This window comes from Octopus sinensis, linkage group LG19 (genome assembly GCF_006345805.1).
Source record: "Octopus sinensis linkage group LG19, ASM634580v1, whole genome shotgun sequence".
NCBI lineage: Eukaryota > Metazoa > Mollusca > Cephalopoda > Octopoda > Octopodidae > Octopus > Octopus sinensis.
The window spans coordinates 15,132,708-15,155,023 of NC_043015.1; the positions used below are offsets into that span (position 1 = coordinate 15,132,708).

General features: G+C 36.0%; 2 protein-coding genes across 3 annotated transcripts in view; one reads left to right on the plus strand and one right to left on the minus strand.

Annotated features, from left to right (window-relative positions):
• The first annotated feature begins 1,718 nt into the window (after positions 1-1,718).
• Positions 1,719-22,316, plus strand: part of LOC115222223 (deoxyribodipyrimidine photo-lyase) — a 29,452-nt gene continuing 8,854 nt past the window's right edge. Inside the window, exons 1-10 of one of the 2 annotated variants that reach the window (XM_029792384.2) lie at positions 1,719-1,827; positions 3,977-4,299; positions 8,141-8,286; positions 9,897-10,079; positions 10,192-10,350; positions 14,232-14,430; positions 17,057-17,209; positions 17,298-17,419; positions 19,135-19,294; positions 20,881-21,110. In XM_029792384.2, the coding sequence (XP_029648244.1) occupies positions 4,068-4,299; positions 8,141-8,286; positions 9,897-10,079; positions 10,192-10,350; positions 14,232-14,430; positions 17,057-17,209; positions 17,298-17,419; positions 19,135-19,294; positions 20,881-21,038 (1,512 nt within the window). In that variant the 5' untranslated portion in view covers positions 1,719-1,827; positions 3,977-4,067 and the 3' untranslated portion in view covers positions 21,039-21,110. Of the gene's footprint in view, positions 1,828-3,976; positions 4,300-8,140; positions 8,287-9,896; positions 10,080-10,191; positions 10,351-14,231; positions 14,431-17,056; positions 17,210-17,297; positions 17,420-19,134; positions 19,295-20,880; positions 21,111-22,316 lie in introns of those variants that run through there. The other variant, XM_029792385.2, reaches the window with a different exon arrangement.
• On the minus strand, positions 8,695-9,616 carry LOC118767134. Its single transcript, XM_036511217.1, has 2 exons — positions 8,972-9,616; positions 8,695-8,793 (listed from the first exon to the last, which is right to left on the minus strand). The coding sequence occupies exons 1-2, from the start codon at positions 9,361-9,363 to the stop codon at positions 8,787-8,789; spliced, it is 399 nt and encodes a 132-aa protein (XP_036367110.1). The 5' UTR covers positions 9,364-9,616; the 3' UTR covers positions 8,695-8,786.

Genomic DNA, 22,316 nt, shown 5'->3' on the forward strand with positions numbered 1-22,316 from the left:
GTCACCCATAATTATGGCCTTAGAATCGATCTATTGCATTTCAATCTATTTTAGATTTAGGGTTAGTTAGGGTTAGGAGTTGGGGAAGGGTATCTTTTTTCTTCACAATTGTAAATAAACCCAATCTGTTTCTCAAAGGAGGGACATATTCATTATGCACAGAATGTTATTTACGTCAATGGAGGTAATTGATTGGTTAAAATTGCCGAAATGCAAGAAATTTTAGACGAAATATGTTACAACCTATAGAATTTTCTCAATAAAGCCAAGAGAAAATGATGTTTTATAAACACATTCTACCAGTATACGAAGTTTAAAACTTTTTAGTTACCTAGAAATTATGTTACAAAGTGCCGTTCAAAAGGAAAACATCCAAAGTTTGTTTACAAAAACAATTACAGGATCTTTTCGGTTTGAACGGCAGTTTTTAACATAATTTCTAGGTAACTAAAAAATTTTAAACTTCGTATACTGGTAGAATGTGTTTATAAAACATCTTTTTCTCTTAGTTTAATTTTCTTAAAAATTCTATAGTTTGTAAGATATTTGTGTTTTTTCTTCAATTTCTGCAATTTCAACCAATCACTGACGTCTATTGAGTTAAAAAACATTCTGCGCCGTATGAATATGTCCCTCGTTTAAGAAACAGATTGGGCTTATTTACATTTCTGAAGAAAAAAAGATACCCTCCCCCACTAGCCCTAAAACAGATTGAAATGCAATAGATCGATACTTGGGTCATAATTGTGGGTGACAATTTCATATGACACCGCTAGAAAAAAACTGCCGTTCAAACCGAAAAGATCCCAATTGACAGAAAGGAGCTGGCTAGTTTGCTGGTGTAATCGGTAACACACTTAGTTGTGTCAACAAAGGGATGGGGTTCGAGTCCCATGTGTACGGGAAAGTCTATATATATATATATATATATATACAGAGACACGTAATGAAAACTTATCTCAGGATGCTGAACCTCACATAAGAGAGTATGTGACCGCAAATATTGGTTCCAAATTGTGATATAAGGCAAGTAATTTCGGTGAAGGAAAAAGTCGATTACGTTGACACCAGTACTCAAATGGTATTTATTTCTTCGATCCTGAAAGGCGAAGTCAACCTTGACAGAATTTGAATTTATAACATAAAGACGGACGAAATGCCACTAAGCGTTTTGCCTGGCTTGTTAACGATTCTGCCAATGCACTGCTTTAGTGATCATAAATATTGGGGACATGTTGTACACGAGAAACCCTGCTCTCAGGTTTTCTCCACTGTAGGGAGAATGCTCGCAATAGAAGTGCTGATGGTTAGGATGCTCTCGCTGCCATTAACTCTTCGGTTTAAATAAGAAAAAATACATGAAATAACATAATCTTAAAAACGACTGGAATTCCAATCATCATAGATCTCCTGGATCGGGTTTGACCTGGTGTTAAACAACATAAAATATACTAAAAACGTTGGTGGCATTTAGAGAGATAAAAGTTTACATTTCCTGAGAAAACAAAACAACCACTGATCATAAAGAAGTGGATCTTTATCAAGAAAATTTGAGAAAACCGGTCACTATAGTAACTGTTACTATGGCACGAGTAATAGTGTCAAGAAGATACGTAGCATCATTTCAAGTTAAATTTAAAGCAGCAGCTGGTGGAAATTGCAGCAGTAAAAATGATTTAATTTTTTTCTGTAAATAGCAACTTTATATTTGAAAATAAAAAAAATTCTAAAAATTAATCTTCTATATATTTTTAGTAATACTCAACACAGCCATAGTTTCGTATTACGAAACCCGCGTGTTCTTGTATTCTAATAACAAAACCCGACGTGAGTATTTTTGTTATCTGTCAATTGCTGATAATTTAATTTCTCTGATCAATTTACTGTTCTCTGTTATTTTCATCGATTAAGAAATTATCTTAGCTTTATTTCAAAATACTCCATAAGTTGAATAAAACAAACTTATTCAGCAAAACATAAACAATCTTGTCCAAGTCGAGAACAAACTGTTATATAAACCGTGTTATATAACATGTTTCGTTGTAAACCTTTGGGAAGCGCAACTTCGTTATGGTAAAAAAATAAAGAAAACACTAAGTGAAGAGATGGAGATACGCTGAAGCACGGCGTTTCTTTATATTTATTATTATATTATTATTATTTATGTCTCTTAGAGGGGTGGTTTATAATGTTTCGTGCCACATTCCCAAACTCAACCACTTCGTTACTCTTGGTGGATCTTTTCGGTTTAAACGGCATTTTTAAAAATAATTTCCACGTAACCAAACACTTTTAAACTTCGTATACTGGTAGAATGTGTTTTTTAAAACATCTTTTTCTCTTGGCTTTATTGAGAAAATTATATAGTTTTTAAGATATTTGTTGTTTTTCTTCAATTTCTACAATTTCAACCAATCAATGACGTCTATTGAGGTGAAAACATTCTGTGTCGTAATGTCCCTCGTTTAAGAAACAGATTGGGTTTATTTACATTTCTGAAGAAAAAAAGATACCCTTCCCCCCACCCCTAACCCTAAAACAGATTGAAATGCAATAGATCGATACTAGGGTCATAATTATGGGTGACAATTTCATATGACCCCGCTAGAAAAAATGCCGTTCAAACCGAAAAGATCCCTCTTGATTCCTTCATCTATTTCCATAAATGGTTAAGTGTCAAGTAAACATTTTCTGTAAGTTTTGTGCCTTCCTCGACTTTGTTTCCTCGTACCTATCTTTAGAATCGTTTATTTTTCACTTCAATCATTGGACTGAGAACATGCTTGAAGAATTTCTTACTACTTAAATACTGGGGTCCCGCCGCATCTGCGTAACCCTAACGCTAAAACTAATCCTAACGAGTGTACTCTGTAAAAACATATCGTTACGTAGATGCAGACGTTAAATGATGGTGATAATGTTTATGAAGTTCTACAACACAACACAGGAAATATAGGAAGAATTTCATGAAATGATCGTTGATTTTGAGAACTTAGTCATCCTTTGTTGTTATTTAAAACAGAATATGTGACTGATACTCGAACACAAGGACACTTCCTTCACCTTGTGCAGTGTACATGGAGAAAAATGTAGAATTTGGGACTGAGTAAGAAATACAAAGATGGCAGTAATTTTAGATGGTTTCATGAAGAAGTAGATGCAATTGTTTTCTTACCAATGAAGACATGCCATTAGGAGTGCAGTATTTTTTAATAAACATGTCTAAAAGTTAAGTATTTATTTGTTAGACTATTTTGATAGTACATATGTCACTGGAGCTTTTATGAGTCAGTGCAATACAAAATCAAGTACTCTTGTCAGTTTGAGATGTATTCCACATTGATTCTCACCCAAGCTGTGGAATGTTAATTTAGTGACACTAAGAACCCAGCATCCAATGTGAAGATTGGAATAAAGAGGAAAAGTTTTTCCATTGTGTTGGTTCCATTCACTCTCCCATTTTCAAATAGAATTAGAGTACAAGGAAAGAAGGGGCTGTTAATGCAGTCATTGCTCAAGGTGCAACTGTTTAGCCCTTGCCACCCATACAGGCAGGAAGAAAATGGATGTACATAGATTGTTTGAAGAATCTGTGATAAAAGGTTATGAGGAAGGTTGCAAGAACAACCATGATTTAATACAAGGCATCTGGAACATTTGTCTCTAATTTTATAATCAGAAATAAACAAATTTGATTTTTTTTGAAATTTTGATTAACATTTTGAATTGTGAGAATTATTATAGTTAAATGTGCTGCTTATTCTCAGTTTTCCATTTTTATCTGGGTTATTTTAATCTGTATCATTTTTACTTGTGCTATTTATAACTTGTGTCACTTTTACTGTGTACCTTAAAATGTGACAGCTTATGGAATTTAGCAAATTCATATTATCATAAAGTAAAGGGAAAACTTTTCCTCCCACTTGATGACCATTATTGGATTGTTTGGATTCTAGAAATCTTTTTTATTTTTCAGCATTTCTTCCTTTTTCTTGCTCAGTTGCAAAATTTGGCAGACTCATTCCCGATTTCTGTTTAGTTGGAGGTATTTACTAATCAATAGAAATATGGCAAAACGTACAGCAAATTCCAAAATTGAAGATGAACCAGCTGACTTAAAAAAATCAAAGAATGAAAGTCTGGTAGAGAAAATTCAAGAATCTCGCATAAAATGTGCAAAATCTGTTCAGGATTTTAAATTCAACAAAAAGCGAGTTCGTTTATTGAATGAAGTGGAAGAATTCCTTGAAGGATCTCAGGGTGTTCTTTATTGGATGGTCCGTGATCAAAGGGTGCAAGGTATGGTGATGCTTTATTGTGACTTCTATTAAATGCAACAACTGCATCATTTACTTTTGTAATTTCTTTGCAATATTAATATTCATTTTAGGGCAGCAAGCTAGCAGAATCATTAGCACGTCAGGCAAAATGCTTAGCAGCATTTTGTCTGTCTTTATGTTCTAAATTCAAATTCTGCTGAGGTCGACTTTGTCTTGCATCTTTTCGAGGTCAATAAAATAAAGTACCAGTTGATCACTGAAATAGCTAGCATTGTGCCAAAATTTAAAACCAATACTAATATTCATTTATGTTAGAAATTGATAAAAATGTTAAAACAAAATTTGAAAAACAAGAGAAAAGTGCAGAAGTCTCTCTTCATGCAACACTCAGGCTCTCCCAGATAGTGTATGAGGTAGTTGTTTCCCTTCCAATAAGCTAAGTGAAATATTTATATTGGAGAGAAGCTCCCAGGAGCAGCCTCTCTCAATTTCTGTCATTATCATTTCATTACTTCTGGACTTCATCTTTATTTATAGGTAAATGACAAAAAGTCAATATATTTTTGTGTATCATCAGTTTAGTTGGTATCGGGTATAATCCACTCTATCTTCAGAATTTGTAATTATTCTGGTGCAAATGGCCAATTAATACAGCAAACAATACATAACCTTAGAAACAGAATAAGAAACGATTGGAGTTGAACCATGTAAGTGAAATATTATATTAATTTATTTAAAGTTTGTTTGAAAAACAGCTGAATATAGTTTATGCTTGCGGCTAGTTGAATAAATGTTTTGAGTGGCCATTATAAGAATACTTGTGTTAAAAGTTGATCAATCTAAACTGGAAAGAAATGGTGAGATCAAATCAATGAATGTTGGTCTTCTCAAATGAGATTACACAGGATTGGAACTAATAGTGATTAACAGAAAACAAGACCTTTTTGACAGGTTAGCACACAAAAGCAATAACATTGGTGAATCTCTTTGTTTTATACTAGGAGCTGAAGTATTCTCATTTCATACCATTATCAAAGGTACTTAACTATTTTTTCATTGTAAACCTGACTGGAATAAAAAAATTCTTCAGTTTCATAGATAAATTGTTGGTAAGTAATTCAGACGAAGGTCTAAATTTAAAACAGTTATCTCATCTGCATCAAAGAATGTTAATAATAAAAGCTTTGAAAGATTCAAATTACTTTTCCCTTAAATGAAGACACAAAACTATATGTGATAAAAATTTTTAAAAAGCAACGATTAGTCTTAAAATATAGTGCTATAAGGATGTTTTTACACTTTGATATTTCTATTCATAATGGAATTGTTTTGGATTTTATAAGAATTGAGAGAAATGTTATAGTTGCCTCCCTTGTAAGTTAGCCGGTTTTTTCAGGCAAGATAAAATTGCTGGATTATTTCAGAACAAATTTGTCATAAAATGTATATTTGATGGCAATTATATATATATATATATATATATATCTATATATATATATATATATATATATATATTATTCTTTTACTTGTTTCAGTCATTTGACTGCAGCCATGCTGGAGCACCGCCTTTAATAGAACAAATCGACCGCAGGACTTACTCTTTGTAAGCCTAGTACTTATTCTATCGCTAAGTTACAGGGACGTAAACACACCAGCATCGGTTGTCAAGCGAAGTGGGGGTACAAACAGAGATACAAACAAACACACACACACACATATCTCTTTTTACTCTCTTTTACTTGTTTCAGTCATTTGACTGCGGCCATGCTGGAGCACTGCCTTTAGTCGAGCAAATCGACCCCAGGACTTATTCTTCGTAAACCTAGTACTTATTCTATCTCTTTTCCTGAACCGCTAAGTTACAGTAAACAAACCAACATCAGTTGTCAAGTGATGTTGGGGGGGACAAACACAGACACACAAACATATATGCACACATACATATATATACATATGTACGACAGGCTTCTTTCAGTTTCTGTCTATCAAATCCACTCACAAGGCTTTGGTTGGCCTGAGGCTATAGTAGAAGACACTTGCCCAAGGTGCCATGCAGTGGGACAGAACCCGGAACCATGTTGTTGGTAAGCAAGCTACTTACCACACAACCACCCCTGCACCTATATATATATATACGACGAGCTTCTTTCAGTTTCCATCTACCAAGTCCGCTCACAAGGCTTTGGTTGGCCCGAGGCTATAGTAGAAGGCACTTATCCAAGGTGCCACGCAGTGGGAGTGAACCTGGAAACATGTGGTTGGTAAGCAAGCTACTTACCACACAGCCAATCCTGCGCATATATATATATGTTCATAAACGGGCTGGTTACACCCACTGGCATAGGCTATGGGCCATGGTCTCACTTGGCTTGTCGGGTTTTCTCAAGTACAGCATATCTCCAAAGGTCTCAGTCACAAGTCATTGCCTCGGCAAGGACAATATGTGTGTGTGTGTATGTATATATGTACATATACATGCATATATATTCATGTATATGCATGTATATATATATATATATATATATTTATGTATATCCACACATCCACACGAAAATGTACATATACAAAGTCAAGAGTTAATTGTATTAAGTTACAAAAGGCTATTAATATTATTATTATTATTATTATTAATAATAATACCAGTAAAAGAATATGTGCATTCCGCCATTCACAATACATATTAGATGGAAAATATCCCATAGAATACATCAACAGCATAATATAGTAATATAATAACATAATAATATAATACAATACAATACATTATAGCTCAACAAACATATATAATGAAAAATATTCATTTACATCATAGAAAAAACCAGAAGTGTGCATGCGTATACATACATACAAATCAGAGTTCTGACGGTGATAGATATTTATCACCGTCAGAACTCTGATTTGTATACACACACATGTTTATGCATGTATATTTATGCATATATATATATATATATACATATATGTTTATATATGTATGTATATTTGTATGTGTGTGTGTATATATAGGGAGGGTTTACGAAAAAAACAAAAGACGAAGACAGGTGGTGTACAAAACAAACAGATGTATTAGTATAACGCTGAGGAATAGAAAAAGCCTTTTACGTTTCAAGCCTACGCTCTTCTACAGAAAGGGACACAGAAAAAACAAGGAGAGAAAAAAATGTGTGTAGTGGCTAACGATCTATCATGGCGACTAGTGCCGGAGAGAAGGGTCAAACACGAGTAGGAAAGTAGGGGAGATAACAAGGTAAAGATGACCCCCAACACAAAAGTGCCCCCAGCACAAAGTTGCGTGTGTGTATAAGAGAGTATGTATGTGCATGTGAAAGAGGGCTGGTGGTCTGGACGTGTGCGTGTAGGTGTGAAGATGTGAGGATGGGTGTGTGGGTGGTGTGATGTGTAATGTTATATGGTGTAGTGTGGTGTGGTGTGATGTTGTTGGGGGGTGGGGGAGGTGAGAGTGGGAAAGCACGGGTGTGGTGTGGGTTCGGTTGGGGTAGAGTTGGGGTTTGTGGGTAGGCAGAGGGTGGGGGTAGATGTGGATAGGATGGAGGGATGGGAAGGATAGGGAAGGTGGAGTAGGGGTGGGTGGGTATGTGAGGAGAAAGAGGAGGAGAGAAGAGACGGACTTCTTTCAGTTTCTGTCTACCAGATCCACTCACTAGGCTTTGGTTGGCCTGAGGCTATAGTGGAAAACACATGTCCAAAGTGCCATGCAGTGGGACTGAATCTGGAATCATGTTCTATAATAATAAAGTTTAATAAATTTAAACATTATCTAAGAATGATCTAGTTTGTTTCATTATAAATCAATCAGTTAATATGAGACATACTGTTTTTGCAATATTTATTTATTTTAGATAACTGGGCTATGCTGTTTGCCCAAAGACTTGCTCTTAAAGAAAAGACATCCCTTCATGTATGCTTTTGTGTGGTGGTTCCATTTCTCGAAGCAACCAAACGACATTATGATTTTTTGTTGAATGGACTGAAGGAAGTTGAAAAGGTTTGTCCCAATTTTGACTTTTCTGAATTTTGTTTTCAATTATGTTAGAAGTTATTAGTATGAATTTCAATTAAAAACAAGTGTTCAGTTAAATTGTTGCATTGGAAAGAAGAAAATATAGCAGTTAGATTCAACTTTGTTTGGTCACATGTTTGGTCACATGGAAATCATAAGTTGATCATGTGCATAAATACAATTTCTCTCCAATCAACAACTTTTGTTCATATGATAGTCTGGCAGCATGACTAAGACTTTCTGTAAGCAAATCCTACAAATACGGTTCATTTTAGTGCAAAAAGGACAGAGTGATTCAGTCCTTGGTGGAGTTTGCTCTTGATTTTAGCTGTTCTCACAGCTAGGCGCAATAGGTGAAGAAACATACTACAGCAACATTTGCCTAAATGTTTTATATGCATTTTGAACGCAGTCAATGAGGGGTCTTATTTTAAATAAGGGATCAAAGTTTGGTTCTTCACGTACAGGGGTACTGCTAGTGTCTCTCACATGTAAATATTGGTTCAGTTTCATAAACTGTATTTGGGTCATAATACTGGAAATATACTGATTGCCAAAAGGTTCCTGATTGCTCCAGTAATTTGTAATTATGGGTAACTGTCTTATACCCATAATAATATCTATGGCAAAAAATGCCCATATTTCGTCTACGGTTGTAGGAAACCACAAGCTATCTTTTTTTCCAGCTTGTTTACATTCTGTGTAATGATTTGTTTCCGCAGTGATTACTTCAAACAAGCATGCTGGAAAAAATGAAAAGAAAACGTCTAATGGTTTTGCTTCCTGAGAAAGACTATGAGTAGACCGTGTCTCCTCAGAAAAATTGTTAATAAAAACATTTTTTAACTTTTTACTCCATTCTGGTGTAAAATCATCCTCGCTGTCTATGCCACTGCTTTCAGTTTCTTCAGAATTGCTTTTGGATACAGAAATATCCGATTCATTTTCGTCCACCATGTGCTTTTGCACTTCATTCATTCTTTTCCTCGATATCTCGATATCTTCTGTTGAAAAGCCTTCAAATTTGGAATCACTGCTTGATAGCATGAAACTCCTCTCCATTTTCAAAGTTGAAAAAAATTAATGCCGATAAAAATGTAGAAAAAAATCTTCCAAAATTCACTGAGTTCAAATATCATGCCAAACAATGTCGGACACAATAACTCAACTGTTAGCAAAGTGAAATCACGTGTTTTAACAAATGTACCAATGACATTTGGGTTCAAATTTACATTTAAATAACAATGGGTTCTCTCGGCCGGGTTGGTCTTATGAACCAAAAAATTTTTGGGCCAGCTACAGCTGGGTTAGTAATGAAAGAGTTAATCAATGCTACATGTGTTTCTGCACTGGTGGGGAGTTTATAAAGGCTATACCTAATACATAAATCCACCAGTGTGTCTTGAGGCTATTTATCTTATTGTCATTATTATTAACGGATCACAGTTAAAAATACATATTATAAGTCATATTAAATAAGAATATGAATACAAATATAATAAAATAAAAATATATAAATTACAAATTTCTTTTTTAAAAAATTTAAAAATTAAACAAATAAAATGTAAGGCTGTTTCTTTTTGTTCTTTCCTTAGGAATGCTGCAATTTGGATATTCAGTTCCATCTCTTGAAAGGAGACCCATCTTCTGAAGTATCCAGTTTGGTAAAAGAGTTGAATATCGGTGCTGTTGTCACAGATTTCAGCCCATTGAGACTTCCTAGAAAATGGTTGACTGATTTAACAGAGAATCTCCCTAAAAATGTTGGCTTGTGTCAGGTTAGACCTATTGTCCTCAAAATATTTGTAACGAATGTTTAATTAAATTAAAATAGAAATCATTTCTCTCATTACTGAACACTCATTTTACTATATTTCTTTTGTCTTTCAGGTGGACACACACAATATTGTACCATGTTGGATAACTTCTGAAAAGCAAGAATATGGTGCTAGAACTATCAGGAACAAAATCCACAGTCAAATGTGTAACTTTCTCACTGAATTCCCTCCTGTCATCAAGCATCCCCACGAAGCCAAAACTGAAGCCAAGGTAATCTTATATATTACTTTATTCTCTTTTCTATTACCTTTGCATAGTTTATAATTATATCAGGATTGTTTAAATAATAAATTTGCTCTAATAAAGAGGTTTATAGTAAGAAGGTAGAAGAAAAAAAATGAAAAATGGTATTTTGTGCTAATTTTTTCCTTATTTTCATGTAGAATCTAAAAATACACAAACTTTGGATATATTTTGGGAAAGTTAATGATGGCTCTTGGCATACACATTTGTATTGGAGTTCTTGATTAATTTAAATATGAAATTCTTACAGGAGCTGATTAGAGAAGAGCAGAGTGGATTGAAATGATTTTAGTAAACTATTAGAATTTATTTTATGTATACTCAATGCATAGAGGACAAACTTGGGTCATCACATTTTAAAGATATTATTAAGGTGTAATTTATTTTAAACCAAAATTATCATCATGCCTACAAAGTCAGAAAACAATACAGCTCCCATGACTTTCGGAAACATTTTTTCACGCTCAGAGTTGCTGAAGCATGGAATAAACTGCCTGCGTCAGTTGTTGACTGCCATGACACTGCATCTTTTAAGGCCCTCATGCTTTCCGAAATCCGCCGAAACTTCACCTGATTATATATACACTTTAGATGAGTTGTAGTGCACCTGAGCACTGTACACAATTATTATTATTATTATTATTATTATTATTATTATCATCATTTAATGTCCACTTTCCCATGATAGCATGGCTTAGATGGAATTTGTCGAAGTAGGTTTTTCTATGGCCATATGTCCTTCCTGTCGCTAATCCTCACCTGTTTCTAAGCAAGGTGATATTTCCCATGGTCAGACATGTTTTCTACAGAAGACTGGAAGCAAACACCATCAATGTATGAGAGTGATGCTTGTCTACAATCATCATATGATGTCAAGACAAGGACATACGCACACAAATATATATATATCTCAAAAGGATGTGTTTTAATACTATTCCACAGCCATACCAACAATCCAACTTACCTCCATTGTCAGCCGCCCCATGGATATCATTATGGTTTTGACATATCTTAATAATACAAAAACTCTAGGGATGTTTGTGTGTACCCGAAACATCTCAGAAATATTTGTTTTCATACTTACCTAGGCAATGTAGTACAAATTTTTGTGACACCTGGACCTCTATTTATTAATGAAAATGATAAAACACAATTTTTGCTTGTTATTTCTTGATGTAAAAGAAAACATAGCTTTCATGACGTCAACACACATACATGCTTACAGAACACACACACATATAATGAATGTCATGGCATGTCAATCAACACAAACACACGTCCGCTATCTGTGACATATACACCACATAGCCTTCGTGATCTCTAATAAAAAAAAACATTGACTTCTTGACGTACACAATATTGTAACTTAGAAATATTTTTAACTGAATATGATTTGAAAAATGTAAGTAGTTTGTACAGTAGGTATTTATATTTTAGCTTTCTTTAAACAGACAATATTTTAAAAAATTATTTTCAAGTTGTTAATTTCTGTAAAATTTTTTTAGTTATTTATTTTTGTTTTAAAGTAAAAGAGGAGTAAGTGAAAGATGTATATACATACGTGTATATGAAATGGACATGTGTGTGTGTGAAAGAGAGAGAGAGAGAGAGTGAGTGAAGGGACGTGTTATCATGTATACATACATACATCAATACATATGTGTGCATCTTTTTTTGTTTGTACATGTGTGTGTGTGAGAGAGAGAGAGTGAATGAATGTGTTCTCATGTATGTGTAAGTGGTACGCTCTCTCTCTCTCTCTCACACACACATCCATTTCATATACACGTTCACACATCTTTCACTTTCTCCTCCTTTTCACTTTAAAACAGAAGTAAATAAATAGAATTTTTTATGGAAATTAATGAACAAAACCAGCTGATCTGGACGACAGTTCTCAGAGTCAAAGTGAAAGATTGCCCCAAAGAAATACCATTACAAAAATTTTTTCGAGTGCATTCAACATGTCACAGCTCCAAAGATTTGACTGTTATTTCTTGCATGCCCTGCTACCATGTAACAGCTATTTGCAATAGAGGACCCGAAATACTTGTTACATGGTAGCAGGGCATGCAAGAAATAAGCACCAAATCTTTTCTTTTTTGGGGAAAGGAGCCATTTACGTGTGATTTCGATGTCACATTCATTGAAAACATGTGAATTAACCTGGAAAAGAAAAAGAAAAGCTATGAAACAAAACTCTGTTGCTGGGAAACTCAGACTTTCCAGGTGACCCAACGGGTCATAGGCAGTCGAGTATATATATATATATATATATTATATATATATATATATATATATATGTATATACATATAGTAGAACAGTGTAGTTAAGTAAGTCAGTATGAGAAGTGTACATGTAAGCCTGTACTATCCAAATAAATAATATTACAAAAGCCTTAGAGTGCCTCACCAAGGGAAGAGGAATAAACCTAAATCAGCTTATGAAAGGCATCTTTTAATTTCTGTCTATCAAATCCACTCACAAGGCTTTGGTGAGCTCAAGGTGATAATAGAAGACACTTGCCTGTGATACCATGCAGTAGGACTGAACCTGAGACCTCTTGGTTGGGAAGCAAGCTTCTTAAACACACAACCATGCCTGCAACTATGACTACATGGCTGCCTACAGCTGTTGCGTATATTTTACCTACAATGATTATTTACACATTATTAAAGTTTTTGGTTTCTAAATGGACTACTCAACCTATTTAAGGTTAGATTATCCACTAGTTGGTCACTCCTATCAATATTGATTTCAAATTTTGGCATGCAAAGCCAGCAATGTTAGGTAGTTGGTAAGTCAATTACATTAACCCTAGTGCTCAACAGGTACCTATTTTACCAACCCTGAAAGGATGAAAGGCAAAGTCTATCTCAGCAGAATTTGAAATTCAAAATGTAAAGACAGATGAAATACTACTAAACATTTTGCCCAGTGTGCTAACAATTCTGCCAGTTTGCTGCCTGTTTGTATTAAAGAAATGCTGTCAAGCATTTTGTCCTGCATGCTAATGGTTACCTTGACCAGTCCTGTCAATATTAGCATTATTGACGTTGACTTTATTGTTTTTACACCCATTTTTTATCCAAGCAAGCACAGGCTGCACAAAACTTATTGAGAGGCAGTATTCTAAAGTTGGGTTTGCAACCCTAACCAATCCCATGTTCCACTAGTAAGATACATATTTTTTTTATTTATTTCACTAGTTGGTCTTCACTGAACTGCAAAATACATTGTTTATAGGTGATGCAAACAATTATACTATTGCTCCAAGGGTATCAATGTGAAAACAAAGTAACATTTATTGTCTCTCTCTCTCTCTCTCTCTCCTCTCTCTCTCTCTCTCTCTCTCTCTCATATACACGTGTGCATACACCCAAACAACCAAACCCACACACACACACACCTTCTGTATTTGTGTATATACAAGGGAGTGCTGAAAAGTTCCTGGCTTTGAGTAAAAGAAAATTTAAGAGAATCAATTATTATTTTATTCAGATTCACACACTTATTGCAGCGGTCCTTCAGTTATACTAATCCCTGTAAAAAGAACTTGGAAAGTTGGGTCTCGAATCAGGCCATTTGGGATACTCTTAAAGCCAGGAACTTATCAGCATCCCCTCGTATATTTTCCATTTTTGTTTCAGACACCTGCTACTTCTCATTTCTCTCTAATTCAGAATTCTTCTCACAATCACTTCATTTTGCAATCAGTATTGTCTTTGGTGTAATTAGTTTTTCTGTACAGTTAGGGCTGGAACCAATGTTACACATCATATTCAGTTTGTCTTCTTTATCTTGAACAGGCAAACTTGTTTTTTCAAACTGTCTCCTCTCTCTTTAGCCTACAGATTGGAATACAATTATTGGGAAATCTGATACAGACGAGGCTGTCAAACCAGTGGACTGGGCTAAACCAGGTACAGCTGCAGGTTATGCGACTCTGGAGAGTTTCTGCAATGAACGTCTGAAACATTTTGCCACAGAACGTAATGATCCTACCAAGAACAGTTTAAGTAATCTGTCTCCTTGGCTCCGATTTGGTAAGATTTATATTTAGTTATATTTGTAGAAATTTAACTGCAAATTTGGTTTTTCTTTTTTTGCTGTATCATCATCATCACCATCACCACCATCCTCTTCCTCCAGGGTTGCAGTTGATCTGTCAATCAATGGAACAGCCATGCAAGTGGCTGAGCACTCTACAGACACAAGTAGCCTTAATGTAATTTATTTGGGAGATTCAGTGTGACAAAGCTGGCCCTTTGAAATACAGGTGCTTCTCATTTTTGCCAGCTGACTGGACTGGAGCAATGTGAAATAAAGTGTCTTTCTCAAAGACACAATGTACTGCCAGGTATTGAACTCATGACCTTATTATCATGAGTTGAATACTCTAACTACTAAGCCACACACCTTCACACCAAGTATATATACAAACACAAACATAGACGCATACACACAATATATATATTACATATATATATATATATATATTACACACAATATATATTATAAAGTATAATTATTTAGCTTCTTTCTAGTTGTTAGAAATTATTCATCCATTGCCATCATAATCATTGGGTAGACCATTTTTTCATGATGACATGATGTTGATCTAAACCCTATAGAACCTGTCTGTGAGATTAATATCAGCACTTCATCGATTCTTCCTATGTCTTCCTTGGTCTCCTTTTTTTTACCATGTGTTCCATTCACCATCAATTCACCACACCTTATCACCCTCACCCAGCACATATGTATATGCGTTATGGATCTGCTGTCAGTTTATGATAATAAGTATTCAGTTGTTTGAGTAACCAAATGACCTGATCCTTAAATTAGTATGTGAAGTGGCTGAGTATTCCACAAAAGCATGTACCATTCTTGTAATTTTCAAGGAGAGTCAAGTAGCCTGACATAGTGTGTGATGAAAGTGGACTTGTGAATCACAGGTACAGTGGGCTTGTCCACAGTTTCTGTTTACCTATTTTTCACTCACGAGGCTTGGATTGAGTTAAAGCTGTGGTAAAAGACACTTGCCTAAGATGTCATGTGGTGAGATGGAACATTGGGGCCTGGTGATCATGAAATGAATTTTTTAGTATTTGACCTTGTTGCATTCATTCTGCCATGCATAATGTAGGTCAAGTGTGTTCTGCTATAGCTCTGGGCCAACTAGAACCTTGTGAGAGAATTTGGTAGACTGAAGCTGAAAGAAATTTATTGTACATATGTATTTGTGTATCGTTGTCTAGACATCACATGATGATTGTAAATGAGTTTGTATATGTGTGTGTATATCTTCATATATATGTGTGTGTGTGTTCTTGACTTGACACCATATGCAAGTTGTGAACAACAGTCACCAGTCTTTTCTGAAAACATGTCCATTTTCAAAGGACAAAGGGAAATATTTTGTTACTTGGAAACAGGGGAGGGCTGGTGAGATTTTCAGAGAAAATCTGTTTCAGTGAATTTCATCTGACTCATGTAAACATGAAAAAGTGGATGTTAAAATGATGACAGTGATGATAATGACTTGTTGTGGTTGCTGCTGCTGTTGATGTTGTTTTTAAGGTGGTGAGCAAAAGGCTTAGCAGCATTTCATTCGTCTTTATGTTCTGAGTTCAAGTACTGCTGAGGTTGACTTTACCTTTCATTTGTTTGGTGTTGATAAAATAAGTGCCAGTTGAGCACTGGGTCGATGTAATCGACTTACCCAACCCCTCAATCTTGCTGGCCTTGTGCCAAACTTTGAAATCATTATTATTATTGGGTGGTGAGCTGACAGAATCATTAGTACACTGGGCAAAATATTCAGCAGTATTTTGTCCGTCTTCACTTTCTAACTTCAAATTCTGCTGAGGCCAACTTTGCCTTTCATCCTTTTGGGCTCGATAAAATAATTACCAGCTATGTACCTGGTCAATGTAATTGGCTATCCCTCTCCCCTAAATTTCAGTCCTTGTGCCTATAGTAGAAAGGATTATTATTATTATTATTATAATGCAATGAGCTGACAGAATTGTTAGCATGCTGGACGAAATGCTTAGCGGAATTTTGTCCTTATGTTCTGAGCTTAAATTCCACTGGGGGTGACTTTGCCTTTCATCCTTTTGGGGTTGATGAAACCCCCTTTGTGTCTGTGTTTGACAACCAGTGTTGGCTTGTTTACATCCTTGTAACTTAGTGATTCGGCAAAGGGACCAATAGAATAAGTACTAGGCTTAAACAAAAAAAATATGTGTTGGTGTTGATTTGTTCAACTAAATCCTTCAAGGCACTGTCCCAGCATGGCCACAGTCAAATGACTGAAACAAGTAAAATATAAGTGTATAAATTAGTGTGTTGACCTAAAGTACTTTATTGAGTCTCTTTATTTTAAATTCAGTGGGAGCCATTCAGTAAAGAGAAATTGATAAAATATGTATCTGGCATAAGTACAGATATTTAGTGATCAAAATAATCAATAAAAACACCTAAAGGTGTGCTCCAGCATGACCACATTTCAAAAAGTGGAACCAGTTAAATAATATTAAAATTCTGTTCAAATATCAATGAAATACATTCCAATTACTTTTGGTTATTCATCATTCTGTAAACACGTTTCATACCTCTCCTTTATTGTTTGTCCTCCTTAAATGTTCTCGTTTCTTTATATAATAGGTCACATATCTCCACAAAGATGTATACTGGTTGTTAAGAAATTCCAGAAATCTCACAAAAATAGTGTTGATGCATTTGTTGAAGAGGCTGTTATACGCAGTGAGCTGGCAGATAATTACTGCTATTACCAGAAGGACTACGACAATATAAATGGTAGGATTTGAGTTTTTTTTTATCATTGATTCTGATTGAGTTCACATAATGATCTTAAATCTATAAAACCTATCTCTTTGTATCTCAGGAGCTTATGAATGGGCTCGGAATAGCTTGAAGCAGCATGCTAAGGACAAACGAGAATACATCTACTCAAGGAAAGAGTTTGAAGAAGGCAAGACTCATGATCAACTCTGGAATGCTGCCCAAGTAAGAATATGTTTATGTTTAATATTTTTTAGTAAAATATTAGGCTGTGAGCTGGCAGAATCATCAGTACGCTGGGCAAAATGCTTAGCAGCATTTTGTCCGTTTCTACATTCTGAGCTCAAATGAGCAACAATAGAAAGGAAAAAGAGAAAGAGGTTGGGGAGAGAGAGAGAGAGAGAGAGAGAGAGAGAGAGAGAGAGAGATAGAAAATGGTGAAGGAGAGAAAAAAGGAATTAGAGAAGGATGGGGTAGAAAACAGTATAGAGTAGAGTTGTATCAAAAAGGTTAAGAGAAACTTACTTAGAAATGGATGCATGGCGTTCAGTTTAATAATATATATATATGTATAGACACACACACAACAGCTTCTTTCAGTTTCTTTGTACCAAAACTACTCAAGGCTTTGGTTGGCCTGAGACTATAGTTAGAAGATGCTTGCCCAAGATGCAACACAGTGGGACTGAACCTGTTCTTACCACACAACCATGCCAGCACCTATGTATATTTATTAATTTTGTCCAATTTCAAGAGAAATTGCTACTAGTTTCCTTTGAAGTCTTCTCTGAACAGTCAGATGTCAGTTTACCTGGAAAGAAACAATGCAGTTATTAATATGATGAGTTGCAAATAATGCATGAAACGATCTCACAGCACTAGCATCACTCCTTCGTAGTCAATCTGTGACCTGTTCAGCCCACACTCATAAGTATCTTTTGGCCTAGTATTTCTTCTCATATGTTATTAATGATCGTCTAATTTCTTTGTTGAAGGTTATCCTGATTATCAACCCAGTTTAGCTAATTTAAACATAGAAACTCTGTTATCTTTAGTCTGAGTGGAAGTTTGCTGTATCAAAGATTCACTTGTAGACATTTCAAGAAAATCATTGATGACTCTTTTACTCTTTTTACTTGTTTCGGTCATTTGACTGCGGCCATGCTGGAGCACCGCCTTTATTCGAGCTAATCGACCCCAGGACTTATTCTTTGTAAGCCTAGTACTTATTCTATCGGTCTCTTTTGCCGAACCGCTAAGTTACAGGGACTTAAACACCAGCATCAGTTGTTAAGTGATGTTGGGGGGACAAACACAGACACACAAACAACATATACACACATTCATATATTTTTTTTTTTACTTGCTTCAGTCATTTTGACTGCGGCCATGCTGGAGCACCACCTTTAATTGAGCAATCGACCCCAGGACTTATTCTTTGTAAGCCCAGTACTTATTCTATCGGTCTCTTTTGTCAAACCGCTAAGTGATGGGGACATAAACACACCAGCATCAGTTGTCAAGCAATGCTAGGGGGACAAACACAGACACAAACATACATGCACATACATATATACAACGGGCATCTTTCAGTTTCTGCCTACCAAATCCACTCACAAGGCTTTGGTCGGCCCGAGGCTATAGTAGAAGACACTTGCCCAAGGTGCCATGCAGTGGGACTGAACCCAGAAGCAAGCTACTTACCACACAGCCACTCCTATGCCTACATTTTATAAAGTTCAGTTATATTGGTATGGATAGGATACTGCACACTTGTCCACCTCTGTCAGTTATATTTGTTTATACTGATATTTCTTCAATGCTAGAATTGGTTGTGTATATAATATTGACCCCAGGTCAGAGGTGCTATTTTGCAGATTGTTTTGAGAAGTTAATCTGTGAATGTTTTATGTTATTTAAAACTATTTCTTTATTTTCAGATACAACTTGTCAAAGAAGGTAAAATGCATGGCTTTCTAAGGATGTATTGGGCGAAAAAAATTCTAGAATGGTCAACTACTCCTTCTGAAGCACTGGAAATTGCCATATTCTTAAATGACCGATATTCTTTGGATGGAATGGATTCCAATGGATATGTTGGTATGTATTTATCTTTGATAATATCTTCAGCTTTACAAAAGAGAAAAATGGTGAAATGTAATACACCTGTCATATCAGGAATACAAGAATTTCTTACTGATAATATGTTTGGAACTTAAACACATATTGAACTTGAATCCTGAAAACCTATTTTATGTATCAGTTTTTATTGGCTGGTTTATAACATAAGGTGGCAATATAGTAAAAGCACAAAATAGAGGAAATAGTCAAAATAGCTCATTTATTAAGGCAGTGGGTTGATAGAATTGTTAGATTGCCAAATAAAATGCCTTGGGGCATTTGTTCTGGCTCTTTGTATTCTGGGTTCAAATAGCACTGATGTCAGCTTTGCTTTCCACACCTTCAGAGTTTCATAAAATAAAGTAACAATCAAGTATTTTAGTTGATTTTAATCAACTGTTGATTTCTACCATTGTGCAATAGTCTAGCACATCACAATACGTTTTCGTTGCTGTTGCTGCTTCTTCCTCTTTCTCTTAGTGTTCACTATTCCATCCATGCATGCTCTGACATAATTTGTGGGGGATGATTTTGTACAACCAGATGCCCTTCCTGTTGCTATCCCATGGCCAGACATATTTTACATGGAAGACTAGAAACAAGCGATATGCTTGTTTACAACCATCACGATGTCAAAAGACTGATACATACGCACACACAGACACACATATACATGTGACAAGCTTCTTCCAGTTTTCGACTATCAAGTTTACACAAAGCTTTGATCAGCCCATTTCTATAGTAGAAGACACTTGCTCAAGGTGCTGTATAGTGGATCACCACATGGTGAGGAAGCAAGCTTCTTAACCGCACAGCCTTGCCTGCACTTCCCACATTGTAGGACCAAAATCCCTACACAACCATAGGGCCCCCAGGACAGTTGAAGTCTCACACTGGTTGATGTTATCTGATATTACTGGAACTGTAACACACAGAGTCACACAATAGACACACCCACATGCTGATTCATTCAGGTCAGATCAAATGGTTGATAATAATGGTTTCAAATTTTGGCACAAGACCAGCAATTTTAGGGAGAGTGGGTAAGTTGATAACATTAACCCCAGTGTTCAACTGGTACTTATTTTATCGATCCCAAAAGGATGAAAAGGCAGAGTCAACCTCAGCAGAATTTGATCTCAGAATGTAAAGACAGACAAAATGCTGCTAAGTATTTTACCTGGCATGCTAACAACTCTGCCAGCTAAACTTGTATTGTTTCATAATGACTAAATCAGAAACTGCAACTCTAGGGTCTGACTCTGGTTACAGCACAAAAAAATGTTATACTTATCTACAAGGGTAGATAAACTCAACAAAGAGTCAACAGCAAGCTATCAAACCAGGGGCCCCATTAGGGCTTTTGAGTCTAGTACTACTGACTCTCTTTGGACACACTGGTGTGAGAAGTCCCTTGATAAGTGTGAGGGCTATGCATGGTAGCTTGAATCAGTTGTGGGTTTTCCTTTTGTGGCATTGTTGAAAATGACAAATACATGAAATTCCTAATTAAATACTGTTGATTGATTTTAGACTCATTATTCACAATTGCTGTCTCTTTGTAGGGTGTATGTGGTCTGTTTGTGCCATTCATGATCGGGCCTGGGGGGAAAGAAACGTCATTGGCAAAATTCGGATCATGACATATCAAGGCTGCAAGCGGAAGTTCGATGTCGATTCCTACATTACCAAATATTGTTCCAAGAATTCTAAAAAAATATAAAGCCCAGCTCCCTTTCACTTCCATTTTTGTTCAGAACGTTTTTCAGGAATAAATTTTTCTTAGTTGCTGCTTTTTGGTTTTATGTTTGTCAGTCAGCTTTTAAAAGAGTCCTTTTGAAATGCATAATGGCTAGTCCTGTATATTCATTTGAAGTTGATTGTTATTAAAACTTCTTTTCATGCAAGATAAATTACATCCTTTCTTTTGGTCTTTTTTTTTCTGTAATATTCTATTACAATAGCTTAAAGCTGTAAATAATTTTAGTATCATCATCATCATCATCATCATCATCATCTTCATCATCATCATCATCATCATCATCATCATCATCATCATCATCATTTAGCATCCGTTTTCCATGCTAGCATGGGTTGGACGGTTCAACTGGGGTCTGTGAAGCCAGAAGGCTGCATCAGGCCCAGTCTGATCTGGCAGTGTTTCTACGGCTGGATGCCCTTCCTAACGCCAACCACTCCATGAGTGTAGTGGGTGCTTTTTACGTGCCACCCGCACAGGAGCCAGATGGAGCTGGCAAACGGCCACGAACGGATGGTGCTTTTACGTGTCACCAGCACGGGGGCCAGGCGAGGCTGGCAACGGCCACGAACGGATGGTGCTTTTTACGTGTCACCGGCACGGAGGTCAGTCAGGGCGGTGCTGGCAACGGCCATGATCGGATGGTTCGCTTACTTGTTTCCGGCACTGGCATCACAGCCGCAATTTCCATTGATGTTGATCGACTTCGATTTTGGTTCTGCTTTCTGATATCTGATTTGATTTGATTTTTTTTTTTTGATTTTCACTTGCCTCAACGGTTCTTCACAAGTGGAGTTTTGTGTCCCAAGAAGGAAAGGTATGTATAAGTCGACTGGCTACATACCAGGTAGAGGCCACGAGTTATGGTCTCACTAGTCTTGCCGGGTCTTCTCACGCACAGCATACTTCCATAGGTCTCGGTCTCTAGTCATTTCCTTGGTGAGACCTAAGGTGCAAAGGTCATGCTTCACCACCTCGTCCCAGGTTTTCCTGGGTCTACCTCTTCCACGGGTTCCCTCAACTGCTAGGGTGTGGCACTTTTGCACACAACTATCTTCAGCCATTCTTGTCACATGACCATACCAGCGCAAACGTCTCTCTTGCACACCACAACTGATGCTTCTTAGGTCCAACTTTTCTCTCAAGGTACTTACACTCTGTCGATTATGAACACTGACATTACACATCCATCGGAGCATACTGGCTTCATTTCTTGCGAGCTTACACATATCCTCAGCAGTC

What these genes read in the sequence shown, in the direction of transcription:
- LOC118767134 (XM_036511217.1), bottom strand. Translation starts at nt 9,363, where the DNA reads ATGGAGAGGAGTTTCATGCTATCAAGCAGTGATTCCAAATTTGAAGGC.